Raw genomic sequence first — 19,916 nt, forward strand, 5'->3', positions numbered from 1 at the left:
GCATCCACATGTGTGGACATCATATTTTGGGTTATATCACCGCAGTATAGTTTTGATTGATGTGGTTTATTTCAAACATAATTCACGGATAACGCAAGATTAAAAAAAAAAAATACATGTTGTCAAACTCATTACAGAAATAAAATACATTGTTAAAAAAACACATTTGATTCATTAAATATGATTATTAATTAAAGTCAAGTAGAGCTTGACTTTTTGCTTGAAAAGGAGTGATAACAGGCAAATGTATATATTCTCACCCCTTACTGAGTCATTTCACCTTATAGATTTTTGTAGTTTTCATAATCCACTAAAAAGTATTACAGAATTAAGTAGTTAATTCTGCTTAGGTGGGGGCCTCAGTCCAAATACTAGCTTGGAGACCTCTAATATAGCAAATAAGATAATTTTTTTTAATTTAAATTAATAAGGGACAGACATCAAAAGTTCTGGTTGCATGGTGGTGCTGTGTCTAGAACTTTCCCCTTCAATAATAATACTCCTTGTTTGTATCCAGACTAGCTTCCCTTGCTTTAGAGTTTTCTCTGGGTCCTCTGCCTTCGGCCCACAGCCAGAAAGCAGGTTTTTGTAGGTGTTGACTTTAAATTCAGGGCAGCGATGACTTCCTGGGAAAGGCCTCAGCAAACCCTTAATCATGACAGAGCAAATATAGGCAATGCATGAAAGGGTGAACTTACCGTCAGTAAAATGTAGGGTCAGATGTGAGACTGCTTGGGTTTGGATTCAATTGTACATTTTAGTCATGCTGGCTGTATTGCACCTCCCTCACTTTTCTCAGCAGTTTTTGTTTGTTTTAGAAGGAAAGCTCATTGTTGTATTGGTATTTCTTGGATGACTTATAAATATGCATTTTTGTATTTTTTAGAGGGAGTGTTTCTTCAAGGCAGATTATGTTTCTTCAAAGTGTTGACAGCCTGATCCTCATTAACAACACAGCAGCCTCAGTAAACGTTTGACTTTAGCATGACTTGGAAGACATAAAGAAATATTGAAACACTCAAGATTGTTTGTCATAAGTTGTTTTATTCATCATCAGTATTTTCAAATGAAATGTGCTTTCTACAATGCCTCAAACCCCAGTTATTTCAGCATACTGTGTGCAGAATTACTTTTGGAGTGCAAAATGTCAAAATGCTTCAATGTATTCACCAAAAATATTCTATGTAATCTCTTTTTGTCTGCAAGCCATTATTGAATTAAAGCCTAAGATAAATTGGTCTTTTGGTAATGATTTAGCACAGATTGTATTTCATTTATCTCACATAGTTTGGATTCAATAAAGCAAGTATTGATTGATTGATGTTAAAACTCTTCGCAATAAGTGCCATGAAATGACCTTTAATGTGTTTTTTGCACTTTGTGACTCATACTCCCTTTCTTTTATTTACAGCACAAGAAAATGCAAAATTTAAGCAACATTGAGGCATTTAAATCTGATAAATTTTATTAAATTGGAATATCAAGGAAGTCGCTATGATTGAAAAAGATTCTGTCCGAATTCCTTCACTACTTACTGCATCTTCGTTGAGCTGACCTAATGCTCTAGAAATTTCCCACAAGTCTCTGCAAAAAGCCAGTTTGCATCAATGCTCACAGGATTGAGGAATATAGATTACAATGCATTCTGTTTGAAAGAAAGATTAAAAATAAATAAATAAATACATTTTTTTTTAGAAACTATCCAAGTTTTCATCATCAGACACTATGCATTCATGAATAGTTTTCATAAAATGCTCATGTTTATTAGGCTTTTACTTCAGTAAATTGTGATGTTTCTGTTTTTTTTAAGTAGTGAGCATGATGTCCAAATTACTTTAAAAAGTATCCAGGGATCTCAGTAGTTCTGCATTATACAGTTTTTTTAGTAGGAACGGAATTCAGACATAGTCAAAATCTTGCAAATTTTGCTTATCTAAATTTCTTCTTTATAATTTCAGTACATTTTTCAGAACCAAACATGTTTAAATCTTTTTTAATTTAATGCTTCATTTATGTTGTCCTTTTATTCATTATAGTTTTGGGTTTGTGCTTCCAGGTCTCATTGTGGGATCCTTGACCCTGTGCTGGCTTCCCAACCAGATCCGCCGCCTCATGATGGCGGCTGTGCCGAAGTCCCAGTGGACTGCTTCCTACTTCCGGAGCTACGTCACGCTCCTCCCTGTGGCAGACACCTTCTTCTACCTGAGCTCCGTCCTCAACCCCTTCCTCTACAATCTGTCCTCCAGACAGTTCAGGCAGGTGTTCCTGCAGGTGCTCCGCTGTCACCTCACCATCGAACACGTCAACAAGCGCAACATCAACCTCTCCCAGGCTGCCTCTGCGCGCTCATTCCAGCCTCTGCTGCTGAAGTCGTTGCGTCGTAACAGGGCGAGTCGCTCCACCGTCCCACGAGAGAACGCTCCCCCCACTTTTACAACATTTCAAGCCGCAGGTGTGACTTCAGATCCTCCAGCAAACCTCAGCCTGACCGAGGAGCCGCACTCAGCTCGGAAAACAAAGATAGACGTGCCATCAGAGACTGAAATATGATGTACAGTTTAATGCAATAAAACCAAACATGGATAAAACTCATATGATCCACTGAGTCTTTAGTTGTTTCATCACAAACAGGGACATCACACAAATAGACTTTATGAGCACAGTGAGCATCACTAATAGGAATGTTCTTCACATCTCAGGCACACTGTAAGCTTGATGGAAGGAAGGTCACATGGTCAAAAAATGGTTATAACAAACTCAAAAATAAATCTGGCCGATTCAGAGATGCTAATGCTATTCACAGTAAAACATTTGACCCAAAAAAGTTCACTTAAAGTATGTTTGAAATGACTATAAAAACAGCAGCTGTATAGCAGGAACAGCTGCACAATGATTTTTAGCTAACTTAGAAAAAAAGTGATCATTATGGTATGTCTAAACATAGAAATCCACACAAATACACAAAATCTCCTATAATTAAGAAAAAACTTCAAGTAAATATATTTATTGTAAAATAAGAATCCGCCTCTTTATACTCACACTTCACTACTGAAATTTATTTAGTTTTGTAAATCAAATCATTTTAATTTTGTGATCTCAATTACTCTTTCAAATTCTTATAAAAATTTATAAGATTTTTCTTTTTGATAATTCTTTTTTGGTTACTTTTACTTTATGTCACCAGTTATCTGATGTGGATAATTCTTTTCATTTTAAAAAGAACAACAAAAAAAACAGTCATTGAACAAAGGCACTTTGAAAACTGGCTTATCCTCTTGCCAGTCGCCAAAGCGAACCCCGGATGGATCCCACAGAGGGCGATGGGCTTGCTGAGTAATTCTGAAAAAGGTCCCCAAATGTACCAGACGCTCAAATGAGTCAGTGCTAATGTGCGCCTTAATCACAGTCAGCCCACAACTATTCACCTGGATCTCTGTGGAGCTTTTAAAATCTGCACTTTAGTTTCAATGGGAATCTTTACAAAAAAAAAAAATCAGAAAATAAAAAACTTTGATTTTAAAAATGATTATTAGCCTCTACAAACAGAGTTTCTAAGTATTTATTTCATTTTATTTAGCATTTTAGTAATTAACCGCTAAGGAAAATTGATGGAATGTTGATTATGTTTACTTGGGGAACTCTGAACACTTTGAGGTCTTTGAACAAATCGGCACAGAGGAACCTAAACATCTGTGGTCATGAGAAATGACAAAAACTTGGACAAGTTCATTGAGATAAAGATGCTGCTTTGCTGCTTGCAGATTGATTGTCCTTCATCTCTCTGTTCTCGGGGGTTTGGACTCTCATGTTGGGCCAATTCTGCTCCGTATTGATGCAGAGACATTTCCCTATTTTTGTTTTTGTTAGAACTGAATCTTGTGATTCAAGCTAATTGGTTTCATATCAAACTGTTCAGCCCCCTAGGAAAATAAAATGACAATAGTCTTACATATGAGGCCACGCTGTCATCTTTTTGTGTGCAAATCTTAGAAATAAAGCTAGTTTATAACTGAATGAATGGCACTGCAATGCTTTTTTAATGATAAATGTTGCATTCAATGCATTTTAGTGAAACCTCAAACCATTATGTTCATGTTTCGTCAGTTCATACAACTGTAAAGACATTTTTTACTAACTCATTAAAAAAAGGCTCCATTTTGTAACTCCAAAAATGTCATAAAGGATAATGTGTCCAGCAAAATTTCAAAGTAAAAGCTTTTCCTCTCCGCCGATTGTCCTGAAACAGTCCATGGCCATGGTTTTCATGTTATTGGTATATATATATATTTAATGTAACTCAATGTAAGTCTCAAACTCAACAGCACAGATTGCTTAAAGCTCCCCCACATGTATACATTTCAAAGCCAGTCTGTCTGAGCTTACAGAGTTCCGGCTCAAAATGTCTTTCAGCTTTTCAACACTTATTTTGACTCTGCACAAAGGTGTGTCAGCACAGGATCGAGGCCAGCAGCAGGAGAACAAAGACGGGACACGTGGAGAGCTGCAGCGCGTTTACGGCGATGGCAGACGACGATTGAGGCCGTTTCTTCTGGCGGGGTCCGTTACACAGCGGCGTGTTGCAGCAGGTGATGCACACGGAGTTGAGCTTGCCCGTACAGAACTGCTGGTAGCCAGAGGAAGCGATAAGACAGGCTCCAGATGAGGCGCAGGACTTGCGGTAGTGCATCCCTGAAGTTAAAGAAGAAAGACTTTGGTTTAGGATGATTGGATGGAGCGCGTTTGTGTATGATGATTGCATGTAATTTGGGACAGACATCTTTTCTTTGATCTCGGGGGTCGTAACTTCAAGGGAAGTGCTATTTAAAAATCTTTTTTGGATTTACAATGATGTGCCAATATCCGCCAAGTCATCACACCTCGCTCATTTTTAAAATCAGCCTCTCAGTAAAAGCATGGCGTAAGCATCAAGCAGGAGACCTAAATGGAGGAATCCATGTGTCGGGAAAAAAAAGCTTTAAATTTAACTCAACAGAATGAATCAAAACAACTTAAATGTGGGATGGAAAGATGAAAACTAAAGAACTTTTCATGAATATTTGCTTTTAAAATGAAACTAGATATTCATCCAGCAGAAAAAGAAATTCTCTGCAAATTTTTCTTTTTACAACTCAAACTGTTTGAAACTGAGCACAGTTTTACAGACATTAATTTTCTAATTGTTACGGCTGTGGCCGTACTTGATTTTGTTTTTCTTCGTTCTGTGTTGCTATGGAACAATAGTATTTACAAACAGTGAATTTTCTTGGTGGATTAAGGTGTTTAACTGAAAAATTAATATTATTAATATATTATAACATAAATATTATATGAAATGTTAATATTATTAACCTAGAAAAGTTTCCAACATTTCTTTATTTTAAATACTGTAAAAAATGTGTAAATCAATAAAAGAGGAATTTTGTTGCATATACAGTATGTCATAAAATGATCCTATTTTTTTTTCTAACTTGCTCAAGTGCAAGTCATAAACCCATCAACAAATCAACCAATATTTTAAACTTTTCTGTTTGGTTGTGGAAACACAAACACAATAGAAACCTTTTTTATACACTTTTGACATATGAGGGTTTTTTGTGTTAAAATATTTTTTTTCACCACAAAACTTTAGACTTGAACTTTTATTCACCACAAACTGACAGAAATTGAGGTTCAAACAATAAAAGAATAAGAAATGGCAAATCAACAAACCATGATTATGTTTGCAGACAGAAAGTAAAAGTTGAAACAACACAACAGGGGTGTAATGACAAAATAAAAGAAATGCAAACTGAGAAAACACAAAGTAAAAAAAATGGAAAAACAATGTAAGAAAAACCTACAAAACAGCAAAAGATAATGCTTTATTTTAAAGTTGTCAGGAGGTGTTGTTAAAGGACCCAAACCTAGGAGACTCGGCTTGGTGCCAGAAACTTAAAACATTTTAATAAATTAACCAAAGAGAAAAGAGAAAGAAAAAGGTGGCAGGGCAGAGCAGATGGAGACCAGACACTTAAATAGACTGAAGGTAATTAACTGAAATAAAAAACAGCCGTGAATCATGACAAACCTGAAGCCGAGGGACAATTCAAAACAGAACATGACCAAAACCCATAACATAACCGACCAAAACCAAACCAAAGTCTCACGAGAAAAATAAATAGTTTCATAAACTCTTTTTTTCCTGAGGCTAAAAATATATATTTCTTAATACCGTTACAAAATTGTGCTGTATCTGCTGACGAAAGCAGGTAAAGATTTTAGCAAGTGAGCAGCAGCTGTTATTGGATATTGTCTAGTATGACAACAGAGGGGAAAAAAGTGACAAAAACACCTATAATTTAGATTTTAACCCATTTTCTGTTAGTGTTGCTGTAAAGTAGTGGCCGTGTGGCAATAACACGTTATACTAGCTTCCAGGTGTAAGTGCTTCCTGATCCTATGAAACTATAAAAGGAGCATTAACACCATCAAATACAGTTTATAGGTGTGTTTTGGGAGACTCTGGGGTAATGTGTAATCCTAATGACGTATCATTATAAAAAAAAAAGAAAAGGCTAAATTTATGAATACTATTTACTTCAAAATGACAGATGGAAATACAGTTAAGGTGAAAAATTAGGAAACTCAAGAAACCAACACTACTTTAATAATGCATCTTTTTAAGTTCTACTGTCATGAGAAAAGTATAACTAGTAATTCAGACTTAATAAGCATTGTTTTATTTCAGATATTGTGGAATTTTGTTATTGCATTAATCATATATGTGATGAAATGTAAACGTAAAGAGAGAAAGAAACATCCTAACTACATATAAAAAGATAAAGAGACCAGACAGACTTGGTAAAACTTTGGTTAAATAATTTTTGTGAGTTCCTGTTGATTGTAATGATAAGCATGAATCCAGTTCTTACTAATGTTTTAACCTTGCAGCCTCTGTAAACTTCCTCTTTTTCCACTTTTCTTACCAGTGAATTCCCTTCCACTGCCAGAAGCACTGAGGCAAGGATGCCTGGAGCAGGGAAACATGTGAATTGTACTTTATTTTTAGTCCTATAAATATCAGTGTTTGGTGAAAACTCACCACTCAAACAATTATGGATGCACACACGCACAATCTATAGATAGCATTTTTCTTATGTACATTGTGAATGCACAAACGTGCACAAGTCTCTAATACTTTTGATGTAAATTAATTATTTTGACTCTTGGTACAGTCTTGTCAAAAGTCATCCATCAAATAACTTTCTAATGTATCATAGGTCATTGTGAAAAACACTCTCTGAAATTAGATGTTTTCTAAAGTCAGCATTGTCTATTTTTGGGAGGTTTTCCGGAGACCTCGATGGTCAATCCATTCATTCATTTTCAGGACAAAAAGGCAGCTGTCTAGCCAGAGTAGAGAGTTTTTTTTACTCTTTTTAAAGTAAAAATAAACCGGAATTTACATTGGCGCATCCGTATGAAGAAAATTAGAAAAATTTCAGCTGTTTGCTTTCAGTTGGATGATGGTGTTGTCACCTCACAGTGAGAAGGCCCTGGTTCTAATCCCAGATGGGACATTTCTATGTGGAGTTTGCATGTTCTTCCTGTGCATGTGTGGGTTTTCTCCGGAGACTTCTGCTTTCTCTCTCAATCCAAAAACACGCTTCACAGGCTTGTTTGTGACTCTAAAATTGCTCTCTTAGGTATGAGTGTGTCTGTGCCCTATCTTTGCCCTGCAGTAGTTGGCAGCGGCTTCTGTAGCTTCAGAATCTGATCCTGCACAGAACCAAACCACAACGGAAGATGGATGGAGAACAATTGGGATCAAACTAGACAACTGGGAGAAAAGTATAGCAGCAAAGATTTGGATGTGAGTGTTAAGCCTGAAAACCCAGAACTTATAGGTCACTGCATAAAATACGTTAAAGCTTAAAAGTACTTTTGAAAACTACAATTTTTTTGTTCTATAGATTTTTTCCAGACTTTGGTAGAACATTAGTTTAACTTACTGATACAATTTAACTTCACATCATTGATGCCACAAATTACTTCCTATTACCTTCTCACGTGTAGCACTTACTGGCTTTGATAAGACTTGAAAACACATGTATGTGTACGCGGAGAAACTCTTTGACCTGATTGTGTCACATTTGTTGGAGTAAAATAATGATAGCGTAATAACAACAAATCACTCAAAAGTTTCGCATTACAAAAAAATTATCTCTTTAATCCCAGTGGTATTTTAAATATTATTAAGGAGTTTTTTTGCCACAATCACAAAACCTGTGTCATTTTCTAGCCCCCCTTCCTCTCAGTTTTCAGTTTACACTCCAGCTGGCTTACAGCCCCTCACAGCCTTACATTTCTGGTGCAACAAAAATGGCGAGTAAAATTGTTTCTATTCAGCCGTACAGTTTTGTGCCAGATGTAAGCTCGGTTGAGGAAAACAAAGATGCACGTGGATCAAGTCGTCTGAAAGTGGATGCATCAGATCGGAGAGGAGCAGGTAGTGTAGCTTCTATGTCACAAATATGCTCTTTTTAAACTGTATTTTTTTGCCTCACAACAATTTAAATAAATACGTAACCAGAAAGGAAATTTTAAGATTAATTTCCTTTATATATGTCAAAAATCATCATAAAAATGCCACAAGAATACATTAAAAACACCCAAAACAAAACTGTCAAAACTGTTGGAGTGGGTCTTTAAAGCCTTCCTCCTTGGTGATTACAGTCAAAGGAATACTGTTAGTGACCTTGTATTGCTAATATTCAGCTTTTCATATTATTTATTTGGCTCTTCTTATCATTGATTTGTCGTCCAATGTGACTTCTGAACACTCCTCTGTAACTCTGAACTATCTTCTCCTTCTGTGCCGACTTACTGTGAAGGAAAACGCTACCTAGAGTGTTTGGTCAGCTTGGCATCAAGTGTCCTTCCTCACTCTTGTTTGATCTGTGCAAGTACGGCATTTCAAAGCACTGCACCATTTTTGATTCAGGCTTGTCAGTTAGATTACTGAAGGTAAGCTGACATTTTATTACAAAAGGAAATTTATTTACGACCTCGCCCAGCCAGGTCAACTCACCCAAAAGTCATGCCAAAACCTCCAGAGCTGTGCATCCATTCAACATCCTTCCCTTACTTTGAATGTCACAGGCCACCGAAGGTGTCATGTCATCCTGAGGAAACTGAATTGTGCTACACACGATTTTGTCAAGAATCTCAACCTTCCTTCCCATCATTTTTTTTTTAATGTCGTCATTTTTACATTAATAATATTGGCAACAGGACACACAATTAACAACAAACATTGGTGATGTATTTAAGAAATAAAAACAAAAATAAAAGGTTTAGATTTGCATAAGCTAAATTCAAATTTGATGACAGATGCATGAAATACACATCACTTTTAAAAAATTGTCTTTTTGTTTTTTGCTTTTGATCACATATAAACATATATAATGTTACTAAAAGTGGCAAATATTATTAAATTTTATATAAATGCACTAAATTTATAACCATACAAGTTTGTAAATATGTTATTAATATTAAATTGATAAGTCTAAGGTAATTGATCCCACACACAAAGCCTAATGGTATAATTTATCTTATTGTCTTAAGTTTTTAGTGCTTAAATTGTGAATTTTGAGGGTTTTTTTAAGTTAAATCAACAGTGACTCTTACATAATGAGATCAAGAGACACAAGAGCCACATTTTTGCACATGCCATATATTAACCTCACTACAAGTTATAATTTGTTAGTATGGCAACAAAAAAAATTTTGCAAATGCCTCCGACTCATCCCTAAAACTGATGAAGGGAAGACATAAAAGAGGGAAAAACAAACACAAACCAAAGTAGATTTTACACACTGGATTCATGAACACCTATCTTCCAAAAAAAAAGTATGTCTCCTTTCATGTGCATCATCGGTGCATATATTTCTTAAATTGTTAAAACAGGTACAGAAAACACTAAACGAGGAAGGAGTGCTGCAATCATCCCTTTTTTGAGAACAGCCCTCTCCAACATGAAAGCTCGCTCTTTTATCATCTCTAAAGACATAATAGGGAGAATGGAAGCAACAAAGGATGCAGAAAAAAGTCTCCCAATGTCCTAAATAGAATTTATTTCAACATCTGGAACATAATTTGATGAGTAGCTCACTGTTCTTCCTCGTTTGAGGACAGCTGTTCTCATTTAAATAATGCATCCGCCTTTTTCTGAGAGATGTTTAAGGTGCTTCATGCACTTTTACATCTCTTGCATATACATATTCATAATCTACACTTTATTGAAAAACAAACATCAATTTGACAACAAGGCACCACTTACAATATTTCTAAACAAACAAAAATATCATTAATTTAATTAAATTAGCTCTAAATTCCTACAAAAAAAATATATATATATATAAACTGGGTGTTTAGGGAAAAATTAAGGAAAAATCTGTTATGTGCTGCACCAAGATTTGGTAAACCAATGTCTGAATGATCTGCAGAGAACAAGGTAAAAATTATGTCAAACTAAGTCATTTAAGTATTCAGTTTGGCTTTTTTATTGAAATTTTTTCTAGTTTGTCGACTGCAAAAAAAGAACCTCAAGCACTGAAACTCTGAGATCAGTCTTAAGAATAAAATCTAATAATTAAAGTTGCTGTAGTTACTTTACAAGACCAATACTAATTTGGTATTACAATTAAAAATAAATATGTAATATTTAAACACCTGGAGAATAATCAGATGGATTTGAACTGACTAAAGCTTGAGAATTTCTTGATATTTTTTTTTATTTTTTTATTTTTAAATTCTATTTTAACATGATAAATAGATGTGGACCACCATTTTTTTCTTACTTGACATGTAAATCAGAAGTCAAATTCATTATTGTTTGCAGTGCCGCCATGCTGTAAAATCTTTGCATAGTTTTGGTTAGTTTATTTTATTTTTTTTGGTGAAGTGTTCTTGTCTTGTTATTTTAATTTACAGCGCATCGAACTCTCCCAGCCACCACCGTTTCTATTGTCCTGAAAGCAGCAATAAGGTCACATAAGGTGAATTTCTTCGTTGTTGCAGGGAGCCAGTAACACAAACACAAAGAGAGAAAGGCTTGAGTTCACATAACCAGTCATGCAGAAATATTCTTATTTAAAACCTGTAGACACTATAGTGGACTCCGGATGCACTTTGCATTAAAATGTAGCTCTTTAAAAGCAAAGCCCTTATTGAGTTTGCTCATCAGCAGTCGAGAAAAAGTAAAAAAAGAAAATCCAGTTTTCATTGAGTATGAAAGTGAAAGCGACTGCTGAGGAAAAAAAAGCAAGAAGACACAAAAACACCATTTTAATTACCAATAAAGCAGCTGTAAAACCCACAGGCTCCATGATTCAATGACCTATAATGAAATGTGCTGGAAGTTGATTTTTGGAGAATCTCCAACACTCACAGGACACATAAAGGACTGTTAACAAAACACTCAATCTTGTGTAAGTCTTACACAAAAGAACACAGTATCTGATAATAAAACTTACTTTTTGTTCAGTTTTTGGTAAAGTAAAGCCTTTTGAGTGTCTTTGAGGGTAGAGTAATTCAATAAAAAGATATTTATTATCGTCCTCAAATTATTATCACTATAGTTTTAGAAAAAAGTAAGAATACAACAATTTACCCTCAAGTTCATTTATTTGGATTTCAAATGCAACATTTAACTGGGAATTCATTAAATTTCCATTATATTTTGGCACTGATGACATTGAAGAAAAATTGTTTTATGAATTAATTGCTAAATTTGTATCAAACTTGTAATAATAATAATAAAAAAAAAATAATTTTCTTGATGTGCTTACCCCACCTTATAAGGTGTGTGCTGCGTTAGGTGGATTATAATGGATTAAATGTATCATAAATGCTACAAGTTTTTATGGAGAGCTCCAGTGACCTTATCCTATCATTTATTAATTTAGCATTTTTGGTGGAGATGAACTTTCTGTTTTTGTTTAAAAAAAATAAAAAATAAAACATTTTGTTCCCCTTTTGGTTTCAACTTTTAAATGATCTAACTTTTATTGAACTGATGCCAGTATATCTGATTCATCTCCCTATAAAGGTTCTTTCACACTTAGCACGATTTGTGTGACAAATTTGCACGCCCCGCGAATTCGCCTTTCGCCGCCTGTCAAAAAATGTGCCGCAGCCGCATGTAGGAGGAGCTACCAGCTAATGCATTTAGGATGATCGCCATAAGGAAAGGTGTCTGTGGATATCTCACTTAGAATGAATGGAGACACATACGATAAATACAGTTTATTTATTGTGAAGAGTTCTACAAAAACGTGAGTAATCGTGTCTCCATGTTTGGGTTATGATTACTAAAGATTATCCCAGTACAGGGGGCCGTGTCTTTATGTGTGTCTCTGTGGCCGAGCTTCAAAGCTCACTGTTACGTATTATTTTGAGGGGGGAAAATAAAATCAGGAGACTTTTTCCTTTTTTATAAAGTCTCGATGAGACCCGAGCTGGCAGCCCCCCCCCCCCAGAATCTCTATGTCTGTGGGCATTTAGAGGGAGTGGGATCGGTCCAGAGTGTCCCGCCTTCGCCCAAAAGTAGCTGGATGAGGTCTGAGAACCTGCAGCTCAAACAGGTAAAAGAAAAAGATGAGAGTTCTGGACAAAAACGCTCGCTTTGGACTATTATCCTATCTGCTGATTGAGTCACTGAAAACGTCACGTGCCCAAAGCTGAGTTTCTGATTGGCAGATGCGACGTAGCAACCCATTGCTCATCGGGTGGCTTCAATTCACTGTACCATTGACTAACATTGGAGCTGGATGCCTCTGCTGCGCAAATCACGTTCGGTGTGAATGCACCTTAAGGCATTGCAATATAGCGATTATATCTGCTTGACTTTGGAATAAAAATAAAAAAAAGGAGACTTTGGTTGAAAAAAAAAATTGAGCCCTGCCTTACACAAGAGCTGAAACTTTTTCCCCTGAGATGACAATCTCATTGTTTGTGTTCATGACTGCTCCTTGAAACGCTGACCTACAGCTGAGACTTTCATGCTCCACTTATGGCTTTCATGCTATAAAGGCTCCATCTCCTCTGACCTCAGATCAGTGAGATTTCTGCTCCATAGCAGAGTGCCTGGCATAAGGCTGAGCGAGAGAGGAGCTGGCTTTCTTTGAGATCTCTGCATTACAGGGGTCATGAAGCAGGGCATCAGTGGAAGATTGTTTTCTTGGCATCATCTCAAGCAGTCTTTAGTGACTGATCAAAATCAAGAGGAAAAGCTGAGAGTAACATTGTTCTCAGTATGAGGAGAGAACAATGCAAACATACTAATCCTGCTTATTTGCTGTTTGCAAGGAGCAACTGTCAACAGGCTCCAAATCACAGACTCCAGTCGTGTCACTTAAGCTTTAAGCTGTATTGATTTTACGTTATAAATAAATAAGCAGTGGGCTGAATCTGAAAAAAGTCCCTCAACAAAAAATAAACTCCACATGATAAGCGAAATCGGATAATTTGCTGTCAGTGTCAGACATTCAGCCTAATTTGAATAGCAATAAAATAATGTAAAACAGGTTGAAACAGAGGAATTAGATGTGACTCGGACCTACCGTCGTCCTTCACTAGAACCTCCTTCTGGCACGTGTCCTGTACGTTCACTGTGCAGTTGACGATGAACTCTGGCGTGGAGCAGTCGTGTGTCATCTCCTCACATTGGTAGCACTGGATCTGAAGGGCCAGCCCTGCAACAGACACGTTACACACTTTTTTTAGGTCTCTAAACCGGTGTTGTGTACTGTAATTACCTTCCACTGTGTAATACATAACATTATACTAGGTATTGTAATTGAAAAGTAAATACCTTACCTTAGAAGTAATACAGTGTAATAATGATGACAAATATTAGTTTAGATTTTGTACTTTAGCAGAACCATTAGTAGACAGTTTAGTCCATCAAAAAGAAAAAAATCTTCTTTGACAAAAAGAGAAAACGGAAACTAAATAGAGAAGCTACAAATGCTACATTTTAGGACTATAACGATTAATCAATTAATCGATTTCAATCCCTATGATCTAACCAGATCCACCTGTCTGAGACAAGTTGTTAATCTAATTGAATTGAATCAACCTGTACCATTATAAATGGTTTCAAAATGACATAAATCAATAAAATCGGAAAATACCATTTGGATTGAGGTATAGTGTAAACACAGTGAAAAACACACGTGGTGTCAGCAAAAAATGATCAAGCCTTCATTACAGTCCAATGTGTGGAAACATTTTGAATTTTGTAAAGACGTGACCATGCAGCGTGGTAGAATGTTCTAATAATGATCTGTTTTTGTCATATTGATGTGGAAAAACAACAGTTTGCTGAACTTCATGAAGCTAAAATGTGAATGGATTTGACATTAAGTCTCGTTTAACTGTTTGTCTGTATACATATTTAATTTACACCTGATTATCTTGCAAAAAATAAAAAAAAATCTAGAAAACTTCACCTGCACTGTTCAGCTCCAGGTATTAATCTCTGAATCACACTGCTTGAATTTTTGACTAAAGATGTCCTGGATCGATTTTAGGTCAGTGAATCGGATCGTTCAAAATTAACCAGTTTTGACTATAAATTGCTTTGTCAACCAGAAATTTTTATATGGATCCAATTGTCGATAAAATGAATTTATTACACTGACAAATAAAGGTTATAATAACTAGCCCAAATAATCAAGTGGAGGTCTGACACACAATTCCCAGGGTGTTCAATGAGCTTCACCTTTCACATTGCTGCCTAACTTTATAGCCACAAGGTGGTTTGGATCTCCTTGTAGCGGTCCCCAGCCCAGATAAAATAAAGGATTTGTCAGGAAGAGCATCTGGCACAAATCTCTCTGCTAAACCACCTGTGCAAACCAGTGAAACTGAATTGCTTTTGGGACCTCTGAAGGGAAATGCTTAAAGGTTCATAAGAAAACCTAAAGTAAATGTATCCAGCAGTATAGCTTTGTTAGAAAAGTCGACACTTATTACTCAAAAATGAAATTTAGGTGTTTGGTTCTATGAAGTTTGACAGTAAAATTAGCAGAGGCATTAAAGCCAAGGAATTTAAAAAGCTTAAAGTGCCTGAGCGTGAAAAAATGTTTGATTTTATTTAATCATTTTAGGAAGTTTATCTGTTTTAATGTGTAAGTTACTAAATATAAAATGAATAAAATATTACAAAAATAATCCTTGATAATGTATTACACTCCTTTCTTAAAGTAATATGACACTGTAATAAGTTACTTTTGTGAAGTAAATGTCTTTAAAATGTCACTGTCTCATCCAAAATATACCTTCACTGCTCGTTGCCTTATTCAAATTTAATAAACTCCTGTGATGGAGGCTCCAAGACTTGTCCAACAAAAGTGACTGTGATCCCTTCTTGTTCAAAAGCTCCTATCATTCAGAAAAATACCAACAACCACTTCACAAGTGATCTATGATTCTGTTTTCCTGTGCAAAATAACCAAACGGCATCAGATTAGACCTTTTCTCAGCACAAAAACAGAAAGTATGACCTGTTTGGACTCTATCCATTAAGTTTTGGGGAATTAAAAAAATAATTTTATTAACAATCACTACAGCAACAAAAAAAACTCAAATGATAAACAAGTTCACAAGTTTGAAAAAAAAATGAATATAATTATTTATTTACCCATTTTGCGCAATAAACCCCCACAAATCTCACAGTAAACTCTTAGAAGTTCTGGACAAATATTGTACAAGTGGTGCACTTTTTGAGAGTTTAAGTCATGTTGTCCTGTGAGATTCTTGACTTTCGTAGGATCTCAAAAGTAGGTCAAGAAATTCATTTTAAAAGCATCTATAGGTGCATGCATGCCCATCATATTTGTTGAGTCCTTTATCAGTAGGTACCCTTTGCAAAAATGGAGCAGCATTGTGGAGCTCAACAGTCAGATGTGCATTTTGTATTTTTCACACTAACAAGGTTAATCAGTGGGGTGATTTTAACTTTAATATTGTCAGAAAGAATATCAATGTCAGCTCAATCAGCATTTTTTTTGTCTTGACAGTTTGTGTTTACAATGATTCACAGACACATTTTCACTCCACTGTTATTTTGATCAAACTCCTCTCCTCCTCCCATCGTACACAAGTCTGTTTTTAATATCCAAAAGAATTCAAGCATTCACCAACAACCTGATACGCGTTCCACTCGAAAATGATGAGTTTTTTTAGCCTGTCTTTACAAAAAAGTGGATTGAAAACTGTCCCCCCACTGTAATATCACAATTATTCACATTGTCTGTTTTACAATACATCCTCTTCTTACCTAAATGTTAAATCTCCAATATCTACAGGAATAATTTAACTCACAAAACTGTATCTGTACTTGACCCTGACCCTTTGTCAATGCTGCTCTTTCTGTTGCTCTCAGAATTGTTGTCAACTTAGACCTTATAGTTAAAGTAATTATTAAATCATGATTTGTACAACTATGACGATTTATTTCTTTTCTTTTTCTTCAGGCCATGTGAAATCTAAAATGTTCAACCATCAGCAGTGGTGTTCCACAGAGCGCTGTATGGTGACCCCAACTTTTCATAATCTATCTTCCTCATTGCAAAAGTTAAACCTAACGCAACCATTTTCATATATTTATGCATGTATTTAAAAATTTACCTTTTTTAACTTTCAAAATGCCTACATATTGTTCGTACTCAGAAATACTTTAAATTTCTGTCGAATAAAAATATGAGAATTTGAGAAAATACAGAAATATCAGATATTCCTTACTTCAAATCCTTTAGAGAATCCATTTAAAAAAATATTCTACATCTACCTAATTTACTGTTAACATTCCAATTTCAGTGAAGAATATGCTCATAATAAATAGAATAAAATGTAAAAAAAATTAAGAAATAAAAGTTACATTAATCAATGTGCAGTTTTTGTACCAAAAAAAACCCAAATAAAAACAAATGTACGAATATATTTTTCAAATAAAATTCAAACCCATGCGGTGAACCCCGCAGTTATGACCGCAGACAGTGATAACTCCGTAATCAAACTGTCTGCAGGCTCCGCATCAGTATTCTCCCTTTAATTCCTTCAGTGGGGGGAGCCATCAGCACAGACAGATTGCTTCCATCAAAGTGACTAAACGTCTTTAAGAATAAAAAAAAATGTTTTTCATTCATCATAACCTTCACCAAATGTTCATCAGGTTTAGGAATAAACTCCACATAACTCCACACAATATTATATTCCTATAAAAAGCCATTTAATGGACGCTGATGAAGAAGTTTGGGATCGAATGTTAATAAAAAAAAAACAGCTTTTGCCCAGTAATTTAATAGATCTAAAAGTTTATTCCTGATTAGATAATTCAGCATTTTTACATGTTTTATTTTGTTCGATTTTATTTTTAGTTGATAAATTTCTAACAACTAAAAAGTACTTCATCATCAAACTCCAACAAAAAGCCAATAAAAATTCTCCACTGCGCGAAAGTGGACAGGCTCACTGGACTCACGTCTGTTGCGCGCAAGAGCGCAGAGCCACCGCAATATTTGGCGACTATATTTGAAGACAAATAAAGATCTACGTGTCAGCATATGCAGCTATAGTTCCAAAAACCTGGAATCAAAGCTCACTGATTACATTTAAGAAAGGCTGGATTGGATCTCCTGCTTACCAACCTCTGCAAAAAACAAAATCCATCCCAGCACTGAAGCTCCTTAAGTTTCCTGTGAATCCTCGAAGTGATGAGCAGAGATTCATACCTGAGCTGAAGGTCAGGAGCAAAGTTGAGACAGTTAACAGAAGCATCGTTCATCCGGTCTGACTCCGAGAGACAGCGGAGGAGTGTGTGCGCGCACACCGAGCGGCTGCAGCCTGGCATGGCATGGAGGCACTCTCGCCTCCTGCAAGCGCGACGCCGCGCGCGCGAGCGCCAAGAGGTTATGTGTCACGTGATTTTGCAGAAAAAAATCGGACTGATATGAAGTCTTTGTATTCAAACCTCTTTAATTATCCCAGTCTAATTGGTCGAGAGGTTTCAAAACAAAAGCTTTTATTTGCTTGCAGCTTTCAGTCTCTGTACTTTGCTTCTATTCAAATGACTTCTTTCATTTCAAAAATCAAATCGATTTAAAAATTGGGCTAACTGACTAAGCATCATCTCTATTTGTGTGCCACAAACAAATCCAAATTGAAAAAGTAAATGGCTCAATAAAAAAAAATGTTTCATGTTAAATGTATTCATATGGTTTCAATAAAACCCATCATGAATTACATGATAAAGTAGATTTCTTTGCCCACTCTGCTGCAGCTCGGACTTTACTAATTAACTTGAGTTTGAGATATGCATCGGATCACTGTGCAGCTGAGAGGTCCAGAGACCCCAAAGCATCAAATACGACACACTTGGCTTGACATTCTCTCCTGGGATTCTGTCTTTTTTTTCCCTGAATCCATCTCACCCTCTTGATTTCCAGTGCTAGCGGCAACAAACCAACCCCAGAAGTATCAGAGATTCATCACTGTGGGGCACACTGAGACTTATTCTTCTTCATCTTCCAGACAACCTATCTGCATCGGAAGAGTTTTGGTTAAACCTCTTTACAAAACTCCCATGACTTGCCTTTATGATATAGAAATCTCATTTTTGCCCTTTTGAGCCTTTTTCTTTGACTCTGGACTTTTAGATGCTGCTTTAAATTGAGTGTGAGGGGGAAAATCAGTGCTTTGGAGGATATTGTTTTATGTATTTGCAACACTTTTACCAATACTAACTTTTTTTTTTTGACAAAGGGTGCTTGGCCAAGATTGACATTTTTTTTGCCACTTCAGGTGTTTAAAATCCTAACAAATGTTGACTGGGACAAGCAGTCGTTGTATTTTTTACTATACTATTTAATTAAAAAAAAGCAAACTGTCATTACAGTCAATGAACCGAGTCGGCAGAGGGAAGTTGAGGTTTCAGAAAATATCCTCTGATAAAAAATATGTGGTAATAAAGACATTTTAAAGAGTCAGTCCTTCAAAACCCAAAAATAGTGTTTGTGTTCCACAAATTCATGCATTTCTAAATTGCTAAAGAAAGCTCATACTGTGAGTATGACTGCTGCTTTTCATTAAATGCAGATTTATGGATTTATAACCTGCTTTGCAGAGCAATGGTCAGTTCTGATATTGCATAATGCTGACATAAATGTTAGAACCTGAAGGCAATTCTGAGATTCCAAGGTCAGATGTAAGTAGAATTGTGTGAAAGATTGTCTTTGTGCTTTTAGGAATATTAGGAATTTTTATGCGCTCCTTATAGGATCTTTTGCTGATGTTCTTGGGTTCATTTTGCTCCAAACTACATTTAAGTCTACTTCCTAAATGATATAAAAGTTCACATGGTGTTAGTAATTTCACAATATTGCTTCCATAAATAAAAGCTGAACTTTCAGACATCTGAAAACCAAAAATGAGGGAGAAGAAGAACGTTTTTTGTTTGTTTTGGGACAAGGATCTTTGAATTTCAAAGTGTGCTTCAAGAGAAGATCCACAGACAGGTGTACCAATTAATTTTAGGGGTGAGTCTGCGTGTACATATACTTTATTAAAAATAAAATGTGCAAAGGTAAGGAATATGAGAGTAAATTTCATGTATTTGACAACAGGCTTCTCTTAATTTAAGACATTTTGTTCCATTGGTTCCTGTCAAAGCTGGTTAAACTAAACAAGTCTGATGGGCTTCTCTGAATTGCTTTTCTTATTATCTATGAAAATAGAGTGTGATACACTTATTATTTTCCACTTTAAGGCCTATTCTAGCTGATTTTGAAGCCACATTGGTAGTCACAGATCAGTTAAGATACTCATTTACTTCCAGGCTTTAAGCAAAATTATTGATGCCTACAAATATC

At 35.6% G+C, this 19,916-nt stretch overlaps 2 protein-coding genes across 3 annotated transcripts in view; one reads left to right on the forward strand and one right to left on the reverse strand.

The window, feature by feature from the left end:
* gpr39 (G protein-coupled receptor 39) overlaps nucleotides 1-2,592 on the forward strand; it is a 24,845-nt gene extending 22,253 nt beyond the window's left edge. For both annotated transcript variants that reach the window (XM_036209697.1, XM_024287316.2), the window contains one exon: nucleotides 2,057-2,592. In XM_036209697.1, the coding sequence (XP_036065590.1) occupies nucleotides 2,057-2,550 (494 nt within the window). In that variant the 3' untranslated portion in view covers nucleotides 2,551-2,592. The remainder of the gene's footprint in view (nucleotides 1-2,056) is intronic.
* On the reverse strand, nucleotides 2,546-18,023 carry LOC112155593 (ly6/PLAUR domain-containing protein 1). Its single transcript, XM_024287317.2, has 3 exons — nucleotides 17,781-18,023; nucleotides 13,605-13,736; nucleotides 2,546-4,689 (listed from the first exon to the last, which is right to left on the reverse strand). Exons 1-3 carry the CDS (start codon nucleotides 17,824-17,826, stop codon nucleotides 4,448-4,450), a joined length of 420 nt encoding a protein of 139 aa, XP_024143085.1. The 5' UTR covers nucleotides 17,827-18,023; the 3' UTR covers nucleotides 2,546-4,447.
* Nucleotides 18,024-19,916: the final 1,893 nt, after the last annotated feature.

This window comes from Oryzias melastigma, linkage group LG21 (assembly GCF_002922805.2).
Source record: "Oryzias melastigma strain HK-1 linkage group LG21, ASM292280v2, whole genome shotgun sequence".
Taxonomy (NCBI): Eukaryota; Metazoa; Chordata; class Actinopteri; order Beloniformes; family Adrianichthyidae; genus Oryzias; species Oryzias melastigma.